This window comes from Solanum stenotomum, chromosome 12 (genome assembly GCF_019186545.1).
Source record: "Solanum stenotomum isolate F172 chromosome 12, ASM1918654v1, whole genome shotgun sequence".
Classification (NCBI taxonomy): Eukaryota; Viridiplantae; Streptophyta; class Magnoliopsida; order Solanales; family Solanaceae; genus Solanum; species Solanum stenotomum.
The window spans coordinates 36,440,502-36,468,082 of NC_064293.1; the positions used below are offsets into that span (position 1 = coordinate 36,440,502).

General features: G+C 33.6%; 3 protein-coding genes and 1 non-coding gene across 7 annotated transcripts; 1 reads left to right on the plus strand and 3 right to left on the minus strand.

The window, feature by feature from the left end:
- Positions 1 to 476: 476 nt before the first annotated feature.
- LOC125848059 (callose synthase 11-like) lies at positions 477 to 11,343 on the minus strand. 4 transcript variants are annotated; one of them, XR_007444486.1, is made up of 3 exons: positions 5,886 to 11,343; positions 1,579 to 1,750; positions 477 to 749 (listed from the first exon to the last, which is right to left on the minus strand). XR_007444486.1 is itself a non-coding variant. In XM_049527853.1 (2 exons), the coding sequence occupies exon 1, from the start codon at positions 11,185 to 11,187 to the stop codon at positions 5,887 to 5,889; it is 5,301 nt and encodes a 1,766-aa protein (XP_049383810.1). In that variant the 5' UTR covers positions 11,188 to 11,343; the 3' UTR covers positions 478 to 749; position 5,886. The 4 variants fall into 4 exon arrangements, 2 of the variants coding, with proteins under 2 accessions (XP_049383810.1, XP_049383809.1); XR_007444485.1 differs by having other exon boundaries at positions 478 to 749; positions 5,881 to 11,343; XM_049527853.1 differs by lacking the exon at positions 1,579 to 1,750 and having other exon boundaries at positions 478 to 749.
- On the minus strand, positions 8,137 to 8,216 carry LOC125849625 (small nucleolar RNA J33). The gene has a single exon (XR_007444700.1). It is a non-coding gene; the product is annotated as a small nucleolar RNA J33 (small nucleolar RNA).
- A 6,369-nt stretch (positions 11,344 to 17,712) lies between the features above and the next one.
- Positions 17,713 to 20,366, plus strand: LOC125848064 (probable 2-carboxy-D-arabinitol-1-phosphatase). Its single transcript, XM_049527857.1, has 7 exons — positions 17,713 to 17,899; positions 18,075 to 18,226; positions 18,959 to 19,078; positions 19,159 to 19,258; positions 19,431 to 19,570; positions 19,645 to 19,724; positions 19,987 to 20,366. Exons 1-7 carry the CDS (start codon positions 17,758 to 17,760, stop codon positions 20,111 to 20,113), a joined length of 861 nt encoding a protein of 286 aa, XP_049383814.1. The 5' UTR covers positions 17,713 to 17,757; the 3' UTR covers positions 20,114 to 20,366.
- Positions 20,367 to 20,745: 379 nt separating this feature from the next.
- LOC125848065 (CASP-like protein 1C1) lies at positions 20,746 to 22,293 on the minus strand. The gene is made up of 3 exons (XM_049527858.1): positions 21,932 to 22,293; positions 21,410 to 21,512; positions 20,746 to 21,120 (listed from the first exon to the last, which is right to left on the minus strand). The coding sequence occupies exons 1-3, from the start codon at positions 22,084 to 22,086 to the stop codon at positions 20,890 to 20,892; spliced, it is 489 nt and encodes a 162-aa protein (XP_049383815.1). The 5' UTR covers positions 22,087 to 22,293; the 3' UTR covers positions 20,746 to 20,889.
- Positions 22,294 to 27,581: the final 5,288 nt, after the last annotated feature.

Below are 27,581 nucleotides of genomic sequence, written 5' to 3' on the forward strand. Positions count from 1 at the left end.
ACTCTTCTTTCAGATACTATCACTATAAACATTTTGAATCTAAGTGGGACTTGTATATATAGAATACTCTAATTTTGTGGAATCTCTCTAAGCTTTCTGATTTGGCCCTCATATTATCCTTTAAAGTTTTCTTCCCTTCAACAAAATTATCAATTTCTTTTTCTAGTGAGCTCATTTGCAGTCTAGGCCTTGCTGAGATAATCGTGACAATCTCTGACCTTGTATGTTTCGCCGCCGATGCATCGGCAGGTTTCTCCAGTACACTGCGCAGTCAGGCTTATCACATAGTAGGAATAAACTGAAGTAGTCGTTTGTTTTTGTAAGAGATTAGATGGCCCCTCTTCTCCTCAGTATATGTCTGAGAGTTTGATTACTTGGAAAATGTTAGTGCAACTGAGTAGATTAGCCCAAAATGGAGTAAGCCTCCGTATTTATGCTAGCCAACTAACATTTGCACGTACAGTTCAATGTCTCTTTACTACTGAAAAAACAAACAGCTGCAAGCTCAGTAGCCAAACCATAATTAGTGAACGGTCCACTGTGGTCCATTAGCCCATCAAAAATACGCATTATTGTGTTATTATCAGAAGCAACTATGCCATTTACATGCGGCCATATGTACATTACTACAAAATTGGAATCGTGGTATCATCTAACCATGACTCCTGAACCTACTATCCATACTAAGACTAAAACTAAGAAGAAAAGCCCCAACTGCTCCACATCCGCTTAGTTAAACTGGTGCAAACCTGCAATGTCATAAGTGGTAATTGAATTACATCAAGCTTCATTAGTTGCAATTTTCCTAAACAAAATGGTAAATTGTTGCACATATATAGAGACCCTTCATGGTTATTGGTGTCCACTTGTTGAGAAGAATCGGCTGTGAAACTTTTTTTAGGGAAGTGCTGTGTTTTCCGCATGTAGATCAGCTGATTCAAGAAGAAAGATGGTGGTGTAGCAGAATTTAGTAAGAGCGAAAAGGGGAAAAGTTAGGTCCTGAGGTGTTTTAAGCTTTCAAAATTTGTAGCTTCAGGTAGCAAATCGACAACAAGATGGTTCATTAATTACACATGACTGCAAACGAAACCAGAAAACTAAACGAGTTAACTGTCTAGTAGTTCTTTTAGAGGTAAGATGGAGTGTACTAATGTCGATATCATATGACAGAAGACACAAGAACATTCCAAACCTATAGCAACCAATGAGTGTGTAACCAATTGGTAAGACATCTGATTCATTGTCAGCTTTCAGGCCCAGAAAAGATGGTAGAACAATAAATTATCAAGTAGTATCGTCAAACTTCCTAGCTAACTGAGAGGTTGTTGAGTATCATGGTGTCAAAGGTGCTAACTATTGATGACATTATCATCACGCAAAGAATGACTTGAACATTAGGAGCTGATCAGTCAGATCAAAATTTTTAGCCGTCAATGTAGAAATTTTGACCATCCTCCCTCCCAGCCAACCGAAAATTAATATAACCCAAAATTACCCATATATACAACCCAAAAATAAATAAAGCAATAACCACAGTTGTAAGTAGTAAGGAGAATACACAAAAGAAGTCGTATTAACCTCGTCAACTTGGTAGACTGAAGAACAAGAGGGTACCCCAGGCTGAGTAGAAGGCACAAAATCAGCTTCCTCATCCAAGAGCCCACGAAAAAATGAAGGAGTTTATCAGGAAACACAGCCTATATAATCTACCTAGAAAAGAGATGCACATGCCTCTGAAATTAACTTGTTCCTGCAATCAACAGAAAAGTTAACTAAAACAAGCATGATCATTGAAAATCATAATCTCAAGCATTAAAAAATATATTGATAAGAGCCCCCAAGGCCTAGCTTGAGTGGCAAAAGGTGGAGGATTTGTGACTCAAGTCGCAGGTTCAAGCCCCACACCATGCAAAGCGAAGCCCGGTATTTAAGTGAAGAAGGGTAGAGGGGTGGGCCCATTATCCACCGAGTTTAGAAGGCTGTGATTGGTCCAAAGGGCGGCGGGTCACAGACAGATTTCTCGGTTATCAAAAAAAATAAAAAATAGCACATGATCTTTGAATGTATGACCTATTGAGGTGTACCAAATGATTTAATTGATGTACTTAGCGCACTGAGGATGTGCAACATCTGGACATTTACAAAAAGGAAAAACTTAGCTTCTAAACTGCTGTAAGAATCTGACTATTTCTAACATTTTCTCAGCTTGGTGTGCATCATATATTTGGCACCACAAAGCCTAAGATGCCTAATTCTTTTACCTCAAATCAGAATTCATGGATGTGAGAAATATAGGGAAAAATATTATTGAATTGTTGTTATTTCTATATTATTACATTGAGACCCTATTTATAGACCCTAGAATACAATCCTTTACCAAGTAGGATACTATTTAGTATTCCTATTTCTATTTCTATTCCTATTCCTATTCTAATAGGATTGTATAAACCTATTCATATTCTAACACTCCCCCTCAAGCTAGTGCATACAATTCATGTACCTAGCTTGTTACAAATGTAATTAACACGAGGACCGATGAGGGGCTTGGTGAGATATCTGCAAGTTGATCACTCGACTTCACAAAATTGACAATAAATAGGTGGTTACTCCATATAGATTTCTTCACAATGCAGCGAACGTTGTAAGTGCTCAAAATCTAGTATAAAGTACATGGTTCATGTTGGAATCAATAGACAGTCGATATTAAACAAGTCACCGAAAAACTGCCCGAAACATGCTCATATGCCGGAGTATTAGATTTGATGGGTAAAAGTGGTCACAATCTAAGAAATAAAATTATATGGGTAGGGTCGGAATGATGTCACGACCCAACTAGAAAATAGAAATTATATAGGATAGTTCGAATTGATGGAACGACCCCATTGAAAAAGAGAAATAATATGGGTAGGGTCGGAATGATGGCACGACCCTACTGAAAAAGAAAAATAATATGGGTAGGGTCGGAATGATGGCACGACCCTACTGAAAAAGAAAAATTATACGGGTAGGGTTGGAATGATGGCACAACCCTATGCAAATCAGATTTAAGGAGTCACCGGAAAGACGAATGAAACTGTGCAAATCAAATCTGAGGAGTCACTGAAAAGACACATGATGCTATGCTACTCAGATATGAGAAATAGTTCGAAAAAATCCACGGTACTACACAAATTAAATATGAAAAGTAGTCCGGAGAGATGCACGGTGCTACGCAAATCAGATATGCAAAAAAAGGTAATCACCGGAAGGATGGCACGGTGCTACACAAATTATATATGAAAAAGGAGTCACTGGAATGATGGCACAGTGCTACACAAACTAGATATGAAAAAGTAGTCACCAGAATGATGGCACGGTGCTACACAACTTAAATATGAAAAAGCAGTCACCGGAATGATGGCACGGTGCTACACAAATTAGATATAAGAAAGTAGTCACTACAATGATGCATGGTGACCCAACTTTTGCTAACATAATCACTGGCCGGACGGGCAGCATATATGGGTGCCACCCGCCGGCAGTGGAAACTCTTTAATTCTCTACCAAGTTCGTAGAGGCTCTGATACCATGTGAGAAATATAGGGAAAAATATTATTGAATTGTTGTTATTTCTATATTATTACATTGAGACCCTATTTATAGACCCTAGAATACAATCCTTTACCAAGTAGGATACTATTTAGTATTCCTATTTCTATTTCTATTCCTATTCCTATTCTAATAGGATTGTATAAACCTATTCCTATTCTTATAGGATTGTATAAACCTATTCATATTCTAACAGGATTGTATAAACCTATTCATATTCTAACAATGGAATTATAATCTCTTTAGGCCCCTAACAATACCCCACCCATCCTGGGACCTTCAATCAAAAAAAATTCTTTTGTTCCTTTTCTCTGTTTTTGGTGAGAAGGGTGAAAATTCAAGAGTTATTTCCAAACAAGTCATTCCTTACTTAGTGACTTGACACCAGTTAGCAATGTCATAAGTGGTAACTGAATTACATCAGGCTTCATTAGTTGCAATTTTCCTAAACAAACTGGCAAATTGTTACACATAAAAAGAGACCCTTCATAGTTATTGGTGTGCACTTGTTGAGAAGAATCAGCTGTGAAACTTTTTTTAGGGAAGTGCTGTGTTTTCCGCATGTAGATCAGCTGATTGAAGAAGAAAGATTGTAGTATAGCAGAATTTATTAAGAGCGAAAAGGGGAAAAGTTAGGTCCTGAGATGTTTTAACTTTCAAAATTTGTAGCTTCAGGTAGCAAATCGACAACAAAATGGTTCATTAATTAATAATTACACGTGACTGCAAGGGAAACCAGAAAACTAAACGAGTTACACTGTCTAGTAGTTCTTTTAGAGGTAAGATGGAGAACTAATGTCGATATCATATGATAGAAGACACAGGGCAACCAATGAGTGTGTAACCAATTGGTAAGACATCTGATTCATTGTCAGCTTTCAAGCCCAGAAAAGATGGTAGAACAATAAATTATCAAGTAGTATCCTCAAACTTTCTAGCTAACCGAGAGGTTGTTGAGTATCATGGTGTCAAAGTTGCTAACTCTTGATGACATTATCATCAAGCAAAGAATGACTTGAACATTAGGAGCTGATCACTCAATATGGTGTAAATTCTTGATCTTTTTGGTGAGAAAGGTGTAAATTCAAGAGTTATTTTCAAACAAGTCAAAATGGTGAACATTAGTGACACCATATTGTAAATTCCTTGCTTAATACTCTTTTTGGTATATCAAATACATAATTTGGATGTGAAAATTATGTCCTCTAAAAATGGAAATGATGAATGAATTGATCATAAATTATGAGATTTGAAAATCTTTTTGCCTTCGAAAGAAGATATTAATTGTAGAGAAAAAGGAATTTCCACAGTAAATGCAAATCCCTCTACAAGTATAATTTTAGCCCATCTTACAAAAGCTTAGAAAAGAATGGGAGGTTTGGGATGGGGGTTCCACTAACAGGATACTGATATTATAAACATCAACATTTTGCTTTGCTATTCACAGCAGAAAACATGTCAGGGAAGGCGTTATTCAAATCATTAAGAAAGAAATGTGATAAGAAAAAATAAGGGTAAACTAAAATGTGGACTAGGCAAGTGAATTAAAAGAAATAAGACTTTTGGAACTTGTGGTCTTAAACATGTCCTGATATTTGTATAGCTATAAAATCATGTCATTAAGGATAAAATAGAAAGTTTAAAGTTAGACTGTTCCAAATATATAAATAGGCCATTCTCTTTGGAAGCTGGAACAGACTAAAAAGGAAATAGTGTCACATAAGATATTATAAAGGGAGAAGTACTTTATCTGCATGTTATACTCTTGAAATGCAAAGACTTTAAAAGCATTTAAGTCCAGCAGATATAAAGGTAGCAAATATATTCTCAATGGACCTGTTTCTACATCAGCACTATTCAGAACTATTAAATCTCTGCCAAGAAAGCACTGCAGATTAATCAGTCCAAAACAGCCTAACAAGCAGTGGACAAAATGTCAAAAGTAAGAACGTCCGCTTTTTTTTGGGTTCTTTCTTAAGTAATTCAGTCAGTTCCATCATTTTGTAGATAGAGTCATGTTGCTGGCCTCATAAGCAACAGTGCACCAAAGGCCTCTCATACAGAAAGATTATTGTCACCTTTAATAAAGGTTAATTAAATTGGATTTCATCTAAGCCACTATGAATTTAAAGTTGGTTTAATTGAATCAGATCACTATAAATTTGGACAAAAAAACAAGTCATTTAACTACTTTAAAAGGTACCAACAGATAAATGTAGCATGTGAATTAAAAGCTACACTTCCAATCATACAATAAATAGAAAAAACAACCACCTAAAATTAGAGTATCACCTCACATTATGAAGTTTTGCCTGTGAGGATACGAGAAATCTGAAGGCCCCTGCTGAAAGCTTCATTAAATAATATCCTTGTCTGCATGGATTGAAAACCAGGCATCCATGATAGAAATGCCAAGGGAGCCATAACAATTAACCCAAGCATCATGTCATATAACCGAGCCAATGACACAACAGTGCTCCAAACCAAAGTAGACTGCAAAAAGGGCCGGAGCACTAGGGCAATTTGGATTATGCCCCATCCAGTTGGAATAAATGCCAACAAACTTGTGATCAAGTCAAACAGCGTAAACAGGGTGAACCTCAACAATATAATAATCACCAATACCGTGACCAGAATGACAAGCAACTGCACCAGGCGATAATATATGTGCCTCTTCATGGCATATTTATCCTTTGCATATGCAATGGCAATGTAAATTGCCACAGCGGCGACCATAATAATCCAAGACAGCAAGTAAACACCAATACTGGTTTTACCACCAGCAATGCGCAATTGATACACAATTCCATATTGAAAGAAGAAGAAACGAAGATCTAAAATAATCTCAAGTAATTTTCCCCAGAGACCAGTAGTTCTCAAGTGGTCCTGTTCTTCATACCACCATGTCTCCCAACTTTGATCTGCTCTTACAAAAACTCCTCGATTGTACCAAATCCAATGCATGAAATCATCAAAGTCATACACAGTTTTTAACCAGTCAAACCCAGAAGGATTGAACACAAAGGGAGATGTTATCCATGACACAACAAGGAACCAACTTGATATAGTCATAGCTATATACACAAAGGTATCCTTAGTCAAGGGGCTATGTGAAGCATAAACAACCAGAATCACTCCAAGTTCGATTGCTTTGACAAAGTGGCTGCGAGCATACAGTCGATAGTTCTCACCAAAGCTCTTGCGCTGCACAACAAAACCACGTCCAGTTGCTCGATACTTTGCTCCGCCATGCAGAATGGTCCTTCCAAAGAAATGTGCACGGGTTCCCATTGAGTATGTGAAAAATAGTGAGGCAAGCTGCAGTTGCATAGTTATAAAATCCCAGACTGCCGGAAGGAAACCATGTTCCAAAGAGTTCTCGACAATCATAGGGAGGGCAGTGAACACACCAAGCTGGATAACAAACTGCTGATTCAAAATTGAACCAAGTGCTTTGTTGCTGGTGGCATTTTTGCTGGCGTACTCCTCAACACCACTGAGTGCAAGATAAAGGCGCCCCCACAAAAACATATAGACCATTACCACCACTATCATGTTGTTGAAGAAGAAGCCAACAGTTGTGTAGAAGAATGAAAGCATGCGAAAGAAGTCTAGTCTATGACCCAACCTGTACACATCTCTGCTCAAAACTTGTTCACCATTACCACTAGCAACCTTAGCCTCAAACATGGCGATCTGATTCAATCCAACATCCCTTCCCTTACCCACTTGTATGTATTCATGGTGGGTAACATTGCCACCTCGCAAGGTACAATTGAATCCAGCAAATATATCCTCACTTATATTAATCACCTTGGAAGCCTTGCTGATGCCACCTCTGGACAAGAACCAAAACCTATCAAAGACATCTGGATGACCATAGTGCATCCGTACCTTGAGAGGATCGGCAAGAACGCGTTGCCCCAGAGTCACAAAACTTGTCTCCTGAGCAGACATGAACCAAGCAAGAGATGACACAGAACCAGTAAAGATATTTTCACGAACTCCCAGAATGGTGGGCTTCCTTATACCATAATTCTCCTTGAATTCCTCCAATAGATTCCGCATCTTAAGTGCCTCTTCAAAGTAATTGTCTTGATTCATGTCTATAGTCTGAACTGCATCACCTCTGGTGAAGATAATGGCATGGTTCTGATTCTCCGGCTTACCCTCCCCAAGTTTCAGAGGACCAGGCAACTTTATGCGATAAATTTCCACTTCTTGCTTCAGCTGTTGATCATACTTCACTAGAACAGAAAAGTATTCTACTTCATTTCTTCCCAAGTAGACCTCATCTACATAAGCAATTCGGAGAGCCTCATTATCCTTCATCAAATTTAGGATCTCCTCAGCACGTGGATCACGCTTCTTCTTCTGAGAACCATACACCTGGCATGTCACCACGTAAGTGAATTTCATTAGAGCAGCACCAAACTCGTGTCCTTTGAAAAGAAGGGTGACACTGCTACTCGATCTGTGAAGTTTTCGAGAAGTTTGTAACATGCCAGAGCCATCCCTACCAAGTGAAACAATACTTTGTGAGCCATGCCTTATATCAACCTCTGAAGCAGAATCAAGGAAGGAAAGCATCTTGAGAGCCTTGTAATAGTACATCATGCCTCTTACAGTACGGGACAGAGTCTGCCCCCTGTACGACGCCCAGAGACGAACCTCCCTTGCTTTAGTGTTCCATATCTCTTTCTCATCCTTCATTCCTTCTGTACGCATCCGTTCCATGAAATTCTCCCACTCATCATCATAAATCTTCTGCAGATAAAATATGGTGGATACTCCATCTTCATTTGGACTCCTAAGACTTTCTTTGCCAAACAGAACTTCCTCGTCATAGTAAGGGGTCAAGACGCTAAAGGCCATCATCTTCTCTACCTGAGGAGCTCGTGGCATATTCATAAAAAGAGAGTTACTGAAGAAAGCAATACGCCGTCTTGCTTCCTTATTTTTTGGAACATTGTGCATTGAATCTCTGGAAGTAAGAATTGTCTGCAAACGGCGCAGCTGCCTAAAGAAGAAAGCATCTTGGATATCAGGAAACTCAATAGCATTTTCAAAAAGAAGCCCCTGATTGGTATCTGGATTTGAAGGAGCAAGACCTTCCTGCATCAGTTGTTCTGTTCTCTTCTTCACCCTTGGAAATTCCCGAACTGAAACCTCATACAAGGCCTGTAATACATTGACCATATCACGCAAATCCGGCTCTGGCCTGAGCAAAAGCTCAATAAGAGATACCAACTTTTCATGAATGCGTGGCAAGAGGGTCATCTTGTAGGCTTTAGTAAACTTTTCAGAATGAATGCAAACATCAATATCATTAAAAAGTGCAGTGACTATTGAATGCTCTTCAGTGTTGTGTTTAATGATCCCTAGTAGCAAGTATTTGATGCTGTCATAAGCCTCAATCACTGCACACCTCCTATACTCATTCTTGCATATCCTAAACCAAACCCATCTATCAGGTGCATCTGCCAGCTCACTTGCATGGCTGAGAGCAAGAAGCAACTCGTTGCACAAGAGAAAACACGGCCAACGAATAACCTTAATATCCCAACAGTTCGGTGGCAACTCCATCAGCTCCAGCTCGTGATCACTCACGAGGTCTTCCTCCCTCATAGTTATGATGATCTCATTCCATATTAAGGCAAACCTAGTTGCGTCCACCTGGCTCGATTCAATCTTCTTGTATGGCTGTCCAAGTCCATATCTTAACTGAATCCGATGTATTGCATTCCGAAGCTTGTGAACCAGGGTGTCCTTAGCATCAATAGGCTGATTCTCGGGCATCAGACTGAACTGCAATGCGCTTGCAAAGAACTGGAATCTGAGTCTGAGCTGTTTAATGTTCCTAATTTCACCTATATGTGAGAACAACCCAACTGCTCCTCCTGCAATAGAAGAATAGATAGTGTACCAGATCTGCAGGTCAACTAGATAAATAAGAACAATTGGAATCCACAACAAAACAGCTGCTACCTCATTTGTGCTACCAAAAAACTCATGCCACTTGTACTTCACATTATTCAAATTCAAAAGAGCCCGTGTAGGACCAAGCAGCGGCCTTATTTGAAAGAAATAACTGAAGACAAATTTGGACGCCAATACAGCAATCCAAAACATTGTGTACTTTATGTTATTAATAAGCCCTTCCCTGAGTCCGCGACCCACAAAAATCCTGGTGTGGAACCACCATGTTAGTAAGTAAAATATTGGCCAGTCTGTGTTTTCAATCACATTTCGTATCCATGGGAGAATGAAAAGAACAAGAGCTAACAACTCTGGGATGATAAACACCAGAGCAATCTTAAGAAATGTGAAGATCCTTTGATTAGCCTCGTATGACCACCTCCTATCAGAATTCTTCTGGATCCAAATTCTTGCATAGAACACCCCAAACACAACTGCCCATGTCACAGCAACTACACTTTTCAAGACCATCCTCACACCTATCCAAACTGTATCCCTGGTAACTAAACTATACTGAGTTCCAGCATCAAGGATCGACTGAATAAACCTCAAACCAGCCCAAGTTATGAAGATCGTAAGCAACTGCACTTGCACATCCCTCCTTTCCAAAGCCTGCCATGGAAAATCTGTACCTTGCCAAGCAACAATAACAGCAGCCTGAAAGAATAGTATCAACATCACCCACAACCTATCAAAGCTCCTAAATATATTCCAGAAGGTCCTCTGCTCCACAAACCCCGTCTTACCAACTCTCCTACCAACAGTAGTATCCAGAAAAGCACTTGACAAGTCAAGCGGCCATTTCAGCCTCCGAAAACACTTCCTACTCCAAAAGAATTCATTAATATCATCATAATTCCTCCAAGCTGAATGAGGGGCAGTGCCATATCTACTCCTCTCAACTTCACCTTTAATTGTCATATAAATGGGAGTGACAACTTTATCCAAGAAACCAAATTGCTTACAAGTGTAAGGAACAAAAGGGTGTCCAGTATTCTCATCAATGTGACCATCAAGAATGTAATTTAGTTCCATAGCCATATGATGATAAATATAACACAAACATTCAGGAGTAAAACGGAGATTTGCAGCCTCACCCCAAATCAATAAATACAGACATACATACAAGAGTTCACGACGAGAAATTTCAGGATTTTGGCGTCTCGGTAGTCGAACCTGTGACTTCTTCGCAAGATATGAACACCAAGATGAGTAATTTTTCAATAGCTTCTGCCGGAACTGCCGGAGAACACCATAGTCAAGGCGGTCCGGGGACGAAGGAGGTGGATGAAGGCGCATTTGAGAGTTAGCCAACTGGAGAACCAAGTTTTCCCTTTGATTCTTCACGTTATCATCTTGGAACCCAAAGAAGAGCCCAAGCCAGTCCATGAGGTCCATGGTGTCACGCCATGACATGAACGGCGGCAGCCGGAGATCCCCAACGTCGCGTAGAGCAGCTGAAGCAGCACGCACTTCTGGATACCTCAAAGAAGGATGGTCAGCCAACAAATTATTGATGGGTATAATGTTGAATGGCTCGACTCGAGGTTGCTGCTGCCGCGGCGGCGCGTCATCAGAACCACTACCGCGCGTGAACTGTGGCCTTGGCCGGAGTTTCATTGGATTTGGTTTTACAGCAGCTTTTCACTAATGGGTAACTCTCCAAAACCACTTTTCTCCCAAAATTTCAAACAGCAAAAGTTGCCACTTGCAAACAAACAAACACATATGCATATACTATAATATATAATAAAGTAACGGGTATATTCGAATTCTGGGTAGGGGGCGTGGGGTAGTGGTAAAGGGAATCAACAGTGTAACTTTAATTAATGGAGTAAAAGGTGAGATTTTTAATGAGAGGAAAACGGAGGAACTTATAGAGAGTTGCAGAAAAAAAGGGAATATAGTGACGTAGACCACGCGCCAACAACTGCGGTTGTGGGAGTTTGTGTGTAGGACGAAAGTTTGGAAGTTGCAGCTTTCTGTGAGAAACCTACAAGACAACATGACAAGGCTATTATTCAAAACAAGTATTATGGGGATAAGAGCAAATTTTAAATATTAAAATTAACATTAAATTGAATAAAATTTTAAATAGGCAATAAAATATGCAGAAAAATGACTTAAAAGGCATAATGTCTGTTACTCCCTCCGTCCACAATTAATTATCATGGTTTCCATTTTTAGAGTCAAACAATAAGAACTTTGACCAACATTTTACGATGTATATTTTCATCATATTGATATGCAAAAAATTGCAACTTATAGTACTTTTCGTATAGTATTTGAATATCTAATTTTTTTAAAAAAAATATCGAATTAACGTAATCTAATTTAACTTTAAAAATTAGTCAAATTGACTTTCGAAAAGCGCAACATGACAAATAAAAGTGGACAGAGGGAGTAAATCAAAAGGGGATATCTAAGATTGAGTGGCCATGCAGTGATAGGACTAATTTATTCTTAGGCCAAACACATATACCATCCCTTTAACTTGTCCACATTTTTCATTTTGGCACTTTATCTTAGCCTTGTTTTATTTTAACCATTGAACTCCATTTTTTATATTCCATCTTAACACGAAATACTATTTTTATGATTTATTTATTTTTATATATATTCTTCAATTGCAACTTCTTATTTTAAATCGACATGTGTCATTTAATTTTAGTTTAAAATATAAAAATTAACAAAAAATAATTCTATTTAAAAAATAATAATTTCTTTTTAAGAGTGTTATGTATTTTTGTGTGAAAAATAACCGACGAAATTGTGTTGATTTTCTTTCTTTAAAATCACTGACAACCTAACAAAGTCAGTCGAATTTTAACATTGTTTAGTAGTGTTATTAGCAATGAACAAGAGTATTTTTTTAGTAGTGTTATTAACTAAGTCAGTCGAGTCTTTTTGAAGATGGGTTTTTTTATTCGTATTGATTTATATTAAAAATTAAAAGTGAGTTTTGCGTTAAATTTAGATAGCCTAGATGATAAGAAAAAATAAATAAGTAGTGTTATTTAATTTGATTGAATGTTTAAGAAAGAAAATCAAAGAACTTTCATCAATTTATTTTCATGCAAAAATACAGAGAAATATCAAAAAATAATATTATTGTTTGAAAATTTTTATGTTTGTTCGCGAATGTTTAATTTTTTTAATTAACAGGCACACGTCTATTTTTTTAAAATAAGAAATTGCTATTGAAGAACATAAATAAAAACAAATCATAAAAATTAGTATAAGTGTTTAAATAGTACAGAAAAAATGGAGTTTAAGGATTAAAATGGAACAAGGTTAAGTTGGAGTGCCAAAATGAAAAATGAGAACACGTTTGAGGGGCTGTATATGTGTTTGGCCTTATTCTTAATAAGAGATTTTGATTTGAAATCTTGATATAAAAAAAATTAAGTAGAGAATACCATTTCATATGAATTTTACAGTGCACATTTAAATTTAATCAGAACTTTAATATAAGTAGGTCTAAAAGGATAATATCACAAGACTGGACAAATTATTTATAGGAAATGAATGTCCATATATGAGAAAACAACAAAAATAGTCTATCATTATCAAAAACATCTTAGTGTGAATGTCCAGTTAAATATAGAATTTTGGATAAATTTGCAATTGAGCGGACAATCTTTTTTAAGAAAATCTCGAATTTGCAATTAAGTATAGCTTTAAAAAAGAAATAATTCACACAAATAGCTTATAAGTAGCTTCTGAAAAATCTTGTATTTATTTAAAAAAAAAAAAAAATCATATCGAAAAGCTAAATCAATTTATTTATACAAATATAAGGGAATTCATATTTGTAGGGAAACAATCAAGTGATTATCATGTCTATGATGTGGAAAAGAGAGGCTTATAGGGATCTTAATTTGGAATTTTAGCATGTCTACTTTTCCCTTAATAAGTATGTCTTCAATGTTTGCAATTCCTAAAGCAAATATACTTCTCTTATTCTACATGGAAACACATTACTAACACACTGTATCTGAAAGGCATAATACATAAATATATTAATTAATTTAATTTCAGTGGATAATTATGTTTTTCAGTTTGAGTGTATATAAATAGGCACTTAAACTTGTATAAATTAAACAAGTAGACACACGTGTTCTACGTGGCATAATATAAATAGGACATAAAATTGTCATGTAAGATGCATATGTCTATTTGTTCAATTTTATACAAATTTAAGTATCTACTTATTAAATCCAAAATTAAAGGTAAAATAGTTGTCAGTTGACGTTAAGTTAAATGTTATATTTATATATTAGGTCAATCTAAAATGTTTGCAACTTGCAAGCATTCCTCTATGAGTACTTCATAATAATTCATTAATGGTAGAGTTTCATTCCATCAAAGAGTTTTTGGATGCAAGGATAATTTGCATAAATTTAGCTTATCTGTTATTTTTTCTATTTTATTTTACGTGAAGATGTTATATTTGAAAGAATTGAATTATTTTTTAAAAATTAATCTACTTAGAATTCAATCTATTTTGAGCATTTACTATCACGGAATGTGGTGATGTAGATGACGCGCCAGTAGCAGCGAATGGGGGAGACGTGGGTAGTATGTAAGTTGACGTGGATCCTACTAGACAACATCAAAAATATGAATGAAAAATTATGGCCACGAGTACAAATGTTTCCAACACTAATTTTAGTACTCCTAATGACCTAATTAGATTTGATATAGAATTTTTAAAAACATACTTAAAACTTTTTTGGGGAATGGGTGCCGGTAAAGGGTGGGTGGGTGGAGGGTCAAAGATAGGAGTGAAAAAATGAAATTTTGAAGTTGAAAATATTTTTTAAAAACAAACTTAAAATTTGTTTTTGGGAGTTGGGGGGGTCGAGGGTAGGGGTAAAAAAATAAAATTTTGAAGTTGAAGATATTTTTTAAAAACAAACTCAATTTTTTTGGGGAGGTGGGGGGTGTCGGTGATTGAAGTGAAAAAATAAAAAAATTTTAAAGTTGAAAATATTTTTTAAAAAGAAACTTAATTTTATTTTTTTTGAGGAGGGGAGGGGTTGGCGGGGGAGGATCGAGGGTACGTAGGGGTGAAACAATAAAAATTTGAAGTAGAAAATATTTTTTAAAAAAAGAAATTTTATTATTATTTTTTTTGAAAGGGGTGAGGGGCTGATGGGGAGGGTAAGAGGGTGGGGGGGATAAAATAATAAAAAATTGAAAACAAATATCTTTTAAAAATAACTTTTAATTTATTTATTTTTGGGGGTGGTGGTGGTAGGGGGCTGGGGTAGGGGTGAGGGTGGGGTAAAAAAATTGAAGTTAAAAACAAGCTTTAAATTATTTTTATTTTTTTCTGGGATGGTTAGGGGCTGGTTTGAGGGTAGGAACAAAATAAATTGATTTTTTCAACAAAAAAAAATTGTAATTTGAAGTTTGAAGAGAGTTTTGAAAAATATTTTTCTTAAGTTTTGAAGGGAAATCATTTTCCTTAAATTTGAGAAAAATGAATTGATTTGAAAAATATTTTCCAAAATATTTAATCCGACCAAACATTAGAAAATTAAAAAATATTTTCCTTCGTACCAAACAAACCCAAAGAATAAAGTGTGTTTCTTTTTCTACTGGCAAAAAGAATCTAAGATTATACACTTCATGATGATCAATATTTGACAATATTAGCTGTCGGTATAAATCAGTGTCATAAAAAATTAAAGGCTTTTAGGCACCCTTTTTCTCCTCCTTTTTAAAATGGGAAAAGGGATTAAATTACGTCCTTAAAATTTTGAAACGGTTCAAATTTACTTCTAAACTATGTAAAATTATTAAATTCATCTTTAAACTTTAACGAACGTGGTTATTGTTCGTGCCATTGTCTAGCTATAACACTTAAACCTTCATCATCCTTATTGTTGAAAACAATGGGAAGATAGCTAAATCAAATAAAATAATACAATATCAAATGGTGTGTGTAAATTTATTTTGTTATAAAAAATATAAGTAAAGAGAGAGATAAAAATATAAAATGCTACATGGGGAAGAGGAAATGTAACGGCCACCGCAATTAGTCCGTTTTAATATACATAATTTAAAAATAGGCGAATTTATTTGCTTTATGCACATTTAAAACAGGAGCTGACTTCATAACAACATCATCACCCTCCTAGTTCAACCTATACCTCGACTCTCAAAAAATAAATAAACTAAATAAAAAAATAGTTATTTATTAGAATTTTTAATCTTAATTAAAAAAATAAAATTATTAAGTTCTCGTAAGTCATAAATCCACATATTACATAAAGCATGACTTTCATTTAGAGAGAGAGAGAGAGAGTAGGTTAATGCCACACACTTCCACTGGTTCATATTGAGCGATTTCCCAACCTTTTAATTAATTTGGTTCGAAATTGGAATGGTAATTCGACAGGTTAAGTTAAATTTGATGGGGTTAAAATGGATCAAAACAATTAACGGATCAAGATCTAACCTAATCAAAAATTGTTTGGGTCAAGTAAAGGGTCATAGTTCAATCGTTTAATATTTAGTAAGTTTTAATTATTTCCTTTGCTTTTTTAAAAGAATTGAGTACCTAATAGAATTGTTATTTTTCTTTATTATGATTATATAGTATAACATATCAAATTTTAAAATAAAATATTTTATGACAAGATTTCTCATTAGTCAATTTGAGTTCAACCCAATTTTTAATGAGTTGAAATAAATTAATCTAAAATGAATTGAATTAATAACTGGGCAGGTCAATAAAATTTAAATAAACTACGTGGATTGAGTTTGATTCACTATCTTTTGAGCGAACAACAGAAGAATTACACATGAGCAAAAAAAACCTTCTGATAAGCCCAAATGTCTACTTTGGGATGAAAAAAATAATAAAAAAAGACCTCTTATTTTATTTTTATAATAAGGGAAACCCACAGTCGCTATCTTTTGGATGCGTACAGGGTAAAACTTTTGCTCTTATGCAATAGCTTGCATACCACATAGGAGAGGTAACCCATACTAGGCAAGTCCGATGTGACGAGCTCGACCCAGAAGGTAAACCCCTTGCTTTCGCTGGTAAGGGCTTTCGAACTTGAGACCTCCAACATGGAAGTCCCAAGCCCAAATCACTGGACCACCCGAACGATAAAAAAGACCACTTATTTATATATTAAATCATTTGTAAAAATACATTTGAAAAAAAATAAATTCAAATAGCTACTCACTCAACCGTTTAAACTAAAAACATTTGGTAGATGTATAATATATTATAATTTAGGAAAAATTGTATAAAATAGCAAGCTATTAATTCAAATTAAATGATATAACCACAATTTCATTTAATTCTAATATGTAGCAAACACTTGTCGTTTACATCTCTCCCCAGAAATCTCCCTCGCCTCTCTCACTTTTATACAAACACAAATGTATAAATTGTGTTTGTGTTTGTATAATGCAAGAGAAAACTGTATATACAAATACAAATACATATATTTTCGTCATATACACTTATAATTATACAAATACAGATCATCCCCTACTAGTTCTCTTTGCCTTTCTCTCTTTCTTGCTTTATACAAACACAAATTATACAAATTACAATGTATAATTTGTGTAGTATAAAGCGCACGAGAGAGAAATTTGATATACAAATGTTTTATTTCTATTCAATTGTATAGAAATTCAAATTTTATGCAGATATACAAACACAATCATTGATACATATACATAGTAGTTACATATATACAATTATCTAACCGATATACATATATAATTGTTGCGCTTTTATACAAACGAATGTCTGCCTGCGATTTATACAAATCTGATGTTTTGTTTGCTATGGAGCGCAATTATACAAACTATAGTCATAGTATACAAATATAATTTTTATGTTTGCTAAACCTAAAATTTACTCAATAATTTATATAGAAGTTATGTATACAATTTTTTAAAAAAAAGTAAATAACAAATTGGACCTTTTTTTTTTTTATATTACTTGAAAAAAAAAAAAGGAATCTTGTTTTCACCTTGAATGAGTATATCCACAATTTTATATGGTAGCAAAGGCAAAGCCAGTGAAATTCCCACCACAAGTTGTTACAACTGTCAATGTCACTTTAAAATAGCTCTGGAAATTCATGAGAAAACAGAACTACTGGAAACAATCTTGAAATAGCAAAGAGAATTTGTTAACTATTGTTGTTCGGTATGATGATTTCTGGGGCCCCTTATTTCTCTTTCCCTCCCATTTCCATTTCCAATAAATCCCCATACCCTAAACTTATTCCTGCTGGCATTAATTATGTTATTTGTTGCTCAACTTCAACTCCTGGATTGCCAGTTACAACAGGTAAAATCTTTGAAATTCGGTTTGTTATTGTGTACTAGGAAACAAGAATGTGTTGGAGGGTAAGTGGAAACACTAGTATTTATACTTATTGCTAGTCTTTTGTGTACATGGTGTAGTACTTGTATATGACATTAATATTGAATACTAATTAACTTTTAGCATGAATCTTAAACAGAAAGACTTAGGAATGATACTCCTTTGACTGGTGGAGCATTTGATTTTGAAAAAGCCACTACTTCTCTAACTAAAAAAGTGCTAGATTCACCCAAGAAAGTTACTATTGTACGCCATGGTCTCAGCTCTTGGAATGAAGAAAGTAGAGTTCAGGTTTGTTTCATCTACTCATTTTTATTCTTACGAGTAAGTTTTTAATTCCTTTCTGGTGTAAGGCCATGCTGTTATGTATAAAGCCGGGAGGCTCTGTAACAAGAGTGATGTTGCTAGTTTGAGCTACAAACACTCGAGAGTTTTTATTATCATTGGTTTTAAACACATGTGCCTTGTTAAGGACTTCAAATTCATCTTACATTACTGATGCAAGACTTATGGAACATTACATTTTTCTAATTAAAACCGGAGTGTTAATAGTGAAGCATGTTAAGGCTAATAATTCAAGTGTACTAATCTGATGTTGGACAGGGTATAACATTCTCCCGCTTGAGGCCTTGACATCCTCTCAGGCCTGATCCAAGATTCTAGAGTCAATTCCTGCTTCACATAGTATAAACACTTAGTCCTGCATGGGCTTGGCTCCCGCACTTTTGATCAACTCCTATTGCCTATATACTGTAGTACTTAACTCCAAATGGGACTTGACTCCCATAATTCCAGCTGGTTTATCCCAGCTCTAATACCATTTATTACTTATTAGGACTTGAGTCCATCCACTTCTTCTAACAATTTCTTTTAATTCTCTCTCACTAAATGACTCGGGTTCTATCATGACTCAAAATGTTAATCCTGATTGTTGTGGTAAGGAACTCACATCTCATAACTTACTCTTTTTACTTGTGACTTGGGCTGTTCTATAGCCAGTAACCAAGTTGGTTGTACATGTAGGGAAGCTCAAACTTATCTATACTTTCTGAAAAAGGAACAATGCAAGCAGAAAGATGCAAGATGGCCTTGTCTGATATGCACTTTGACCAATGTTTCTCTAGTCCGATATCACGCGCCAAGGTTGGAATATGATGTTGTGTAATTTTCTTTTGCTTACTACATATGCAGTTATTAAGTGATATCAGCAATGTCTTCTGCAGACGACCGCTGAAATCATATGGAAAGGAAAGGAAGAGCCTCTGGTTTTTCTTGATTCCCTGAAGGAGGCCCATCTATTTTTTCTTGAAGGCATGAAAAATGGTCTGTTTCATTCATTGCTGAAATAATGTGATTTTACTATTACCACTTTTGAGTCACTATAACCTCAATATAGCAAAAACAGGATGGTATAATCAACTTTAGCTTGTGCATCCATTTAGATTACTCAACAGTATTAGTAGTTTTCTAAATGATGTTTAGTGTTTGGAGGCAGAGGATGCTAAGCGCATATATCCAAAGGAGTATACAACTTGGAGAGAAGATCCATCTAATTTTTGTGTAGATGGTGTATATCCTCTTCAAAAACTGTGGGGAAGAGCACATGAAGCATGGGAAGAAATTTTATTGACACCGGTATGTTCTTTATACTGCTTAATTTGGATTTTTTCGCGCAACAAAATATACTGATATAGATCATTGTTCATCAGGGAGAGCACTTTTTGGTTGTGACACACAAATCTATTTTACGAGCATTGATCTGCACAGCTCTTGGACTAGGACCAGAACGGTATGTCATAATGTTTAAGACCATACTTTTATCTCCAAAATCTTCTGATATTTCAGGCACATAAACATTAAAATAACCCTTTAGATATGACAGCCGACTTAGGCAAATGTAAGGATGTTAAAACATTGCTAGAGTATAGTAAACTTGCTTTGATCAGCATGATAATTTAATAAAACTTTCTTTCATTATTATGTAAATTACATTATAAAAGTTGGGTTCTTCAGCCACTATTCTTGACATGTCTAATTTTGTGTCGATTCAGGTTTCGTTCAGTGGATATACATAATGGAGGATTGTGTGTATTCAAATTCAACAAAGAAGGAGAAGCCATGCTTCAATCCCTGAACATGACAGCACATATGTATACTGATCACGTCTACCACTATTAAAATCGACAGGTACAATGACTGGACAGCAATTGTGTACTCTGCCATTGAAACGACATAGAACCACATAAACCAGAACTGTGTCTGTGTAGTATACGAATCGTTGAACTCTCGAAAATAATTTTTTAGTTAGAACAGCATCATAGGTTAAGAACACCAAGAAGTTGTAGCATGTTCTTGTGATTAAACAACTATGAAATTGATTGGAAATGCAGAGTTCATCAGTTCTTCCTGAATGAAATTTAGGTTGTTCTGTTACATGTTTATGTTCTCAGCTATCATTACTCAGGAAGGTAAAGTCAGACCGAAACTGAGACTATTTCTTTAAGATCCATTTTAGCTAGCGTTTGACCATAGAGCTTACATCAGAATTTGAAGATTTATCTTCAAAAATCCATTTGGCCAATGAAACTTAAGAATCTGATCTTCAAATATTTTCAAGTTCTCATGATTAGATTAGATCTTTGTTGGTATTTATGAGGTAACAACAAGAATTAGATAAACTACTCTAATAACAACTTAGATTCTTGATTTTACCATCTTGAAAAGCATTACTTACAACATTAAACTGATCTTGACCAACAAAGAATCGCAGTATATAGTAAGGAGATAATCATACAAAACACAACAAAGATGTCTTGAAATCCTCTTTTCATACTATAATATTTTATAGCAGTCATTAGTAAACACATAAATGAGTACAAAAATGACGAAAATAAAAGGCGATAAGGGTAATAAGTAAAATCTCCTCTCCATTGAAAGAGGAGGATATAATAAGTCTAAGCTTTGAGTGTGTAAAGATTAAGAACATTGTGAAAAGAGAAAAGAAGAAGAAGAAAATAGAGTATAGCAGCTGCAAAGCCAGCAATAAGAGATCCGGTAACACGGTCACAGAACTTTGGAACTTGGCCACAAATTGGTAGCCAACCTGCATGAGTATTTCCCTTTTTCCCCACTTGAGCTATTGCCAAACATGCTGATATGCTTGAGTCCAGAAGCAATGTCATAAGCTACTCCAAAATTTAAAAAGTTGAAATCAGTTCAAGTCACAAAAATCAATGTAAAACTATCAAGAAAAGATACTAATTTGTTTGTCTGGTTTTTATTTGGCACCAAGTCTATAAGACATTTGAATCTTGTGGTCTTAAACTAAAGATATGTAGAATGTATCAAAATGTCTTTTAATTTTGTGGTCTTAAACATGTCAGAGTTGACAAAAAAGAAAAGAGACGCTCTTTTTTAAACAGACCAAAAAAGAAAGTAAGACAAAAAAATTGAAACGGAGGGAGTAGAACATACTATATCTGTAATAAGCAGAATGCGTCCCAGCATCTTCTTGGTAGGGAAAAAGAGAACTATGAGGGAATAGGCACTTGCTAGTATATTCACTCCAACAAAGTACCTGAAACATCATCAACAACTTAATTATCTTAACCTGCAGGTCATGTTTACTAGTGTTTGATTCAAAATTTAGACGTTATGAATTTCAAGTTGAAAGAATTGGTTCTGATATATATATATATATTCACATATAATTTTTTTTTACTCTTATCATATTTTCTTTTGTGCATACAAATGGAGTTTGATTGTGAAGTATTGAGTTCTGTCGAACCAACAAACTCATGATTGGATCAGTTGTCCTTATTGTCTCTCAATCAATTGGACATGTGTGATGATGGCACGTTCATCCCTAGTAGATGTTGAATTCCCTTGACTCCTTCGTGTGCTTACCTTTTTATATTTTGAATTCCCTTATTGAAAACTCTAGTTCCATAGAAAGAATAATTATTTCAGAAGTACCGAAGATTACGATGAACTTACTTGAATGTTGGTGTGTTAGCAAATTTGGCTTCAAAGGTCATGCCCAAAACTTGAGCAGAGTCATGGCTAGTGACCATAATAATAATGGCTGTAACACTAGCCCCCAAGGCCAAAAACCTAAGCAGAAATATGGTAATCCTATTTGCCAAAGTCATTATGAATAGGAAAAGTGATAAATGGAGATAATCAATTAACAAAATCAAACACTAGTTTTTAAAGAAATGAGGCATAAAAATTGGTGTAGGGGAATTAAAGAAAGTGATCAAGATAGGTAGAATAATAAAGAGGGATATTTTTTTTGTGTTAGGAAAAGGCAGATAAGTGGGTGGTAAACTTGTCTTCTTTAGGAACAAAGTGTCATGTTCTTGGTTACCTAATGAATGTACAAAATAAACTCAATGACATTTATTTATAGTGTTAGTACTAACAAAGAGTTAAATATTTAATTAATCCTCTTAATTTCATGGAAGATTTGTACCTCCAGTGGCACACTTGGACAAAAAATCATTGACTCTATCTACCAATATATAAGTGTTTCTAATTGTAGGCTGGAAGAAGATTATTTAAAATCTTAATTTATAAGCAAAGTTTAATATGAATTTGTATTGTGTTGATGCATAGAAAAAAGGTTACAACTTGGGGTGTAATCGTCAGTTGAACTACCAATTAGTTAACTAATATATATGTGTACGGCGCCTCCCATATTTGTTACTAACGTGGACAATCTTTTTTGGTTTTTTCTTATTCAAGTTTAAGTGATATATTTTGTTTGTGTTAATTATTTTGCTTTACACTATCAAATTGTCTTTACTTGTTATAATAGATAATTTTTGTATTTTTAAAAGGGAAAAGGGTCTGATATACCCTTCAACTTTATCATTTAGAGTTTATATATCCCTCGTTATGAAAGTGGCTCATATATGTCCCTATTGTTATACAAATGACTCACATATACCTTTTTCCTCTAACGGAAGTGAAAAAATTAATTTTAATTTAACTTTTTAATTATTTTTTTAAAAAAATAAAATCCCATATGAGTATATTTAATCCTCCTCACATATATTTCTTTTTGACTTCTTTTTTTGTGTTTCAGCGACTAATTTAAAAGTTATTGTTTTGATGGTCAAATTTATTTATGTTTCACTAATATTCTTGTAAAATTCATTATAGATGACCCAATTTTTTTTTCAAATACAAAAAACTAAATAACAATATAGTTGAAAAAATTAGTTTTATATTATAATATAGCCACAAAAAAATAGTTTTAAATTTTTCTCTTTACACTAAGGAATGAAAGAAAAAAATAAAATAAGAAACTCAAATAATGATAATCAAACATGTCAAAAAATATTTTATGTATAAAAAAAATTAAAATATACCTTAAACTTTGCTAGAAGGATCATATATACCCCTACATGAATTTTTTCAAATTAAAAGTCAAAAATATATATTTAAAACTATTTTTGTGTACTTCCATTAAATTAATGGTATATGTGAGCTTATTTTGTAACGGTAGGGATATATGTGAGTTGTTTGTATAACGATAAGGATATATATGTGCCACTTACCTAACGAGAGACATATTAGCTTTAAATGGTAAAATTGAGAGGTATATCAGACCCTTTTCTTTTTTAAAATTATAAATCTTACATTTTGCAGAGACTTACATGTGAATATTATTTGGATGAAGTGATAATGTAACCTTTTTTTATCCACTCAATATATTACACTCAAATTCAAACTTTTATAATGTGAACATTACAAAATTGGGGTGGCCATTGGAATTATAGTAAATGGCCATAGCCGCTTCATGACGTGAAGCCGTAATATCTCGAAATTGACCAATAATATTACAAAATTATTCCTTGTCCAACAATACTTGTCCAATATTAACTTTGTAAACTTCTTAAAAAACTATAATTAAAAGAGTCATTTTATTATATCACCCTTTGAATATAATAAATACAATGTCTTGAAAAATATAATAGAGAAATAACTATAATTAATGATAAGGGTAAATTAAGAACTAAATGTAAAATTATCTATTGATTTCATTAAGTGAACAAGTATCGACATTGTTGGACATCCCAAAATAGTATAGTGGACAACTATTGTTAGACGGAGTGAGCACTATTATTAAGGAAGTCTTGATTCAGAGGAAAATAATTTTTTTATTTTCTTATATTTCGTTGGTCAAATTTATTAGAAAAGTAAATGACTTTTTAATAAAAGTAGGAAAAATATGTTCTATAAGTGATATTTCATATTGATTATGTCATCCTCACACTTCAACACATCTTATCTTCACCCCACCCTATATATCCCCCACCGCCCAACCCCATTCTATCATAATATTTATCTAAACGGTATGTAAATAATTTTAGAATAACATATATTTTTTCATACATATCCACACAAAAATAAATAAGAAATTCAATTATTTATCTATAAAACATGTTCTTTCATAGCGAACGCACCCCTAATTTTTTATATCATTACAAATTATGGGGACTTGAATTTACCGTAAAGGAAAATTTCCAAAAAAAAAAAAATCGTAAATTTTGCTATTCCATTAAAGTTTGCTTCAAACCACGACCTTGTCATATATATATATCCTTATTTTACCTATATTTGCTGCAATTGAAATTAGGTCTATATTTTCAAATCCATAAACTCTTCTTAGTACCATTTGATTGAACTATTTTCTCTTCAAACAGACTGGTCTTTAATTTTTACCTACAAAAATCACACTTATATCTAGCGACACATAAATTCTTGAAATATATAGATATAACTTATCAGATATTATATTACGAAAGTATAAACATATGTCATGCAAATAAATAATAATTTTTAACTCTTGATGGACAAAAATTAACGACATATACACAAAATAGGGACAAAAATGCGACCCTCGTAGTACACATGATACTTGATCCAAATTGAAATTTGATTATTTGAAAGTGAACCCTTGGCCCAATCTGAGATACACAAAAGCCCAATTGGAAACAAATGCAAACTGGAAAGGCCCATTAAGCCCGTCTTCCTTGTTGCTAAAGCACTTCACAGTATTTGGGTGTAAAGTTTTAGCATTTGTTTTGTAAGCAATTTTCTGTTTTGATTTCTTTTGGAAAAAATATAAAAGTTATTTTTGTTTATATAATTATTAAGTATATTTTTTATTCGTTTATTTTTTTTCTCGCTGTATATAAAAATAAGTTTGATATCATTCATCAAAATTATTGTATCATTTTGGGTAGATATTTTTTTTTTTCGAGCTTCTTCGATACTTACAATATTAAGGTTCTTCTTTGTGACTTAACTATATTGTTTTGAAATTGAGTTTGACTTATTGTCTAACTTTTAAAAATTTGATTCGTTCATAAATATTTTCAAATTTAAAAATATTAAATTTACATATTTTGGCTTTTGAAATAAAAAGTAATCTATTTGGCAATTTTTTGTTTGTTTTAAAATGCAATAACTATAAAATGGTAACTCATAAATTGAATGAGGTACTTTTCTGTGGCATATATTAAGAAAAAATAATATGATATTATCTTCAATTCATCTTAAAATCATCACTGGGAGATCGAGGGATAAATAATGTAGCGGTTAAATTGCACCTCAAATAAGAAAATATAATTGTGTTTCTAACAAGTTTTCACGTGGCACACCACATGGAAAAATGTCAAAATCTTCTTTTATATCAGGTGACTGTTAGAAGAGAGGGATAATTGTTAACCTTCAGATAATGACAACGACTTTTCAAGGAATATAAAAAATGTTCTATCATAAATAGTATAGTGGTAAAATTGCTCCAAATAAAATAATATTGCGATTAGATTGCACCGCAAATAGAAACATCAAGTCGAATAGTTAAGTATAACAATCTTAAGTAGCTTTAAGGTAAAGAAGATAATTGCGTTTCTAATAAGTTTTCACATGGTACACCATGTGAAAAAATTACCGAAACTTTTTCCATGTTAGATAATCATTAAGAGAGAGGGATGTTTTTGAACCTTCAAAAAATGACAACGACTTTTTAATTTGAATAATATAACAAAAGGAAATTTAATTATTATTTTTCAATAATTAAGAGATTTATTTAACTCTCTTCCTTCGTTTTAACTAGTAGAGATATCATAACGAATTATAGAAGATTGACTTATCCCAATCAAGTTTTGTAAAGTATTTAGTAAGAACTAACATTTCAGTATTGTTTATGTTTTTCATTAAGTATTTTTTAATTTTTTAATTTCAATGTTGTTCATAACTATAAAATGATAACTCATAAATTGAATGTGGTACTTCCCTATTGCATATATGGAGAAAAAAATGGTTTAGTATTATCTTCATTTCAAATATTTGAGGGACAAAAATATTCTAAATGAAACAGTAGAGTCATAAAATTGCTCCAAATTAAATAGTATAGCTATTAGATCGCACGCCAAAAAGAAATATCAAGTCGAATAGTTAAGCTTAGCAATCATAAGCATCTTTAAAGAAAAAATAATAATTATATTTCTGACAAATTCTCACATAGTATATCACGTGAAAAAAATATCGATATTTTTTCTCACGTCTGATGACCATTAGGAAAGAACTGCATTTTTGAACATTGAGATAATAACAACTTTTCAAATATGAATAATAAAACAAAAGGTATTTTTTCCCCAATAATTAACCTTCTTCCCGTAAAAAATAATAATTGTATTTCTAATAAATTCTCACATAGCACACCACGTGAAAAAATATCGATATTTTTTTCCACGTCAAATGATCGTTAGAGAAGAAGGGTATTTTCAAACCTTCAGATAATAGCAACTTTTCCAATTTGAATAATAATAAAAAGGTAATTTTTTTTCAATAATTAACCTTCTTCCCATAAAAAATGATAATCGTATTTCTAGCAAATTCTCACACAACACACCACGTGAAAAAATTACCGACATCTTTTTTCATGACATATGACCTTTAGATAAGAAAGATATTTTCGAACCTTCAAATAATAACGGCTTTTCAAATTTGAATAATTAAAAAAAGGTAAACTTAATTTCCCCCCCAATAATTAACCTTCTTCCCGTAAAAAATAATAATTGTATTTCTAACAAATTCTTATATAGCACACCACGTGAAAAAATTACCGACATTTCCACGTTAGATGATCGTAAGAGAAGAAGGGTATTTTTGAACCTCCAGACAATAACAACTTTCCAATTTGAATAATAAAAAAAGGTAATTTTTTTTCTAATAATTAACCTTCTTCCCGTAAAAAATAATAATTGTAGTTCTAGCTAATTCTCACACAACACACCACATGGAATAATTACCAATATCTTTTTCCATAATAGATGACCGTTAAAGAAGAAAGATATTTTCGAATGTTAAGATAATAACGACTTTTCAAATTTGAATAATTAAAAAAAGGTAAATATAATTTTTTCTCCAATAATTAACCTTCTTCCCATAAAATCTAATAATTGTATTTCTAATAAATTCTCACATAGCACACCACATGAAAATATTACCGATATTTTTTTTCCACGTCAGATGATCGTTAGAAAAGAAGGGTATTTTCAAACCTCCAAATAATAACAACTTTCTCAATTTGAATAATAATAAAAAGGTAATTTTCTTTTTAATAATT

Bases quoted from the DNA above. Each gene is read 5' to 3' on its own strand.
- LOC125848059 (XM_049527853.1), bottom strand. From the start codon at position 11,187: ATGAAACTCCGGCCAAGGCCACAGTTCACGCGCGGTAGTGGTTCTGAT.
- LOC125848065 (XM_049527858.1), bottom strand. From the start codon at position 22,086: ATGACTTTGGCAAATAGGATTACCATATTTCTGCTTAGGTTTTTGGCC. The intron at 21,513-21,931 runs GTAAGTTCATCG...ATGATGTTTCAG, and splicing joins GCTAACACACCAACATTCAA to GTACTTTGTTGGAGTGAATA. The intron at 21,121-21,409 runs GTATGTTCTACT...ATTTTGGAGTAG, and splicing joins TTCTGCTTATTACAGATATA to CTTATGACATTGCTTCTGGA.
- LOC125848064 (XM_049527857.1), top strand. From the start codon at position 17,758: ATGATGATTTCTGGGGCCCCTTATTTCTCTTTCCCTCCCATTTCCATT. The intron at 18,227-18,958 runs GTTTGTTTCATC...TTGTACATGTAG, and splicing joins ATGAAGAAAGTAGAGTTCAG to GGAAGCTCAAACTTATCTAT. The intron at 19,259-19,430 runs GTCTGTTTCATT...GTTTGGAGGCAG, and splicing joins TCTTGAAGGCATGAAAAATG to AGGATGCTAAGCGCATATAT.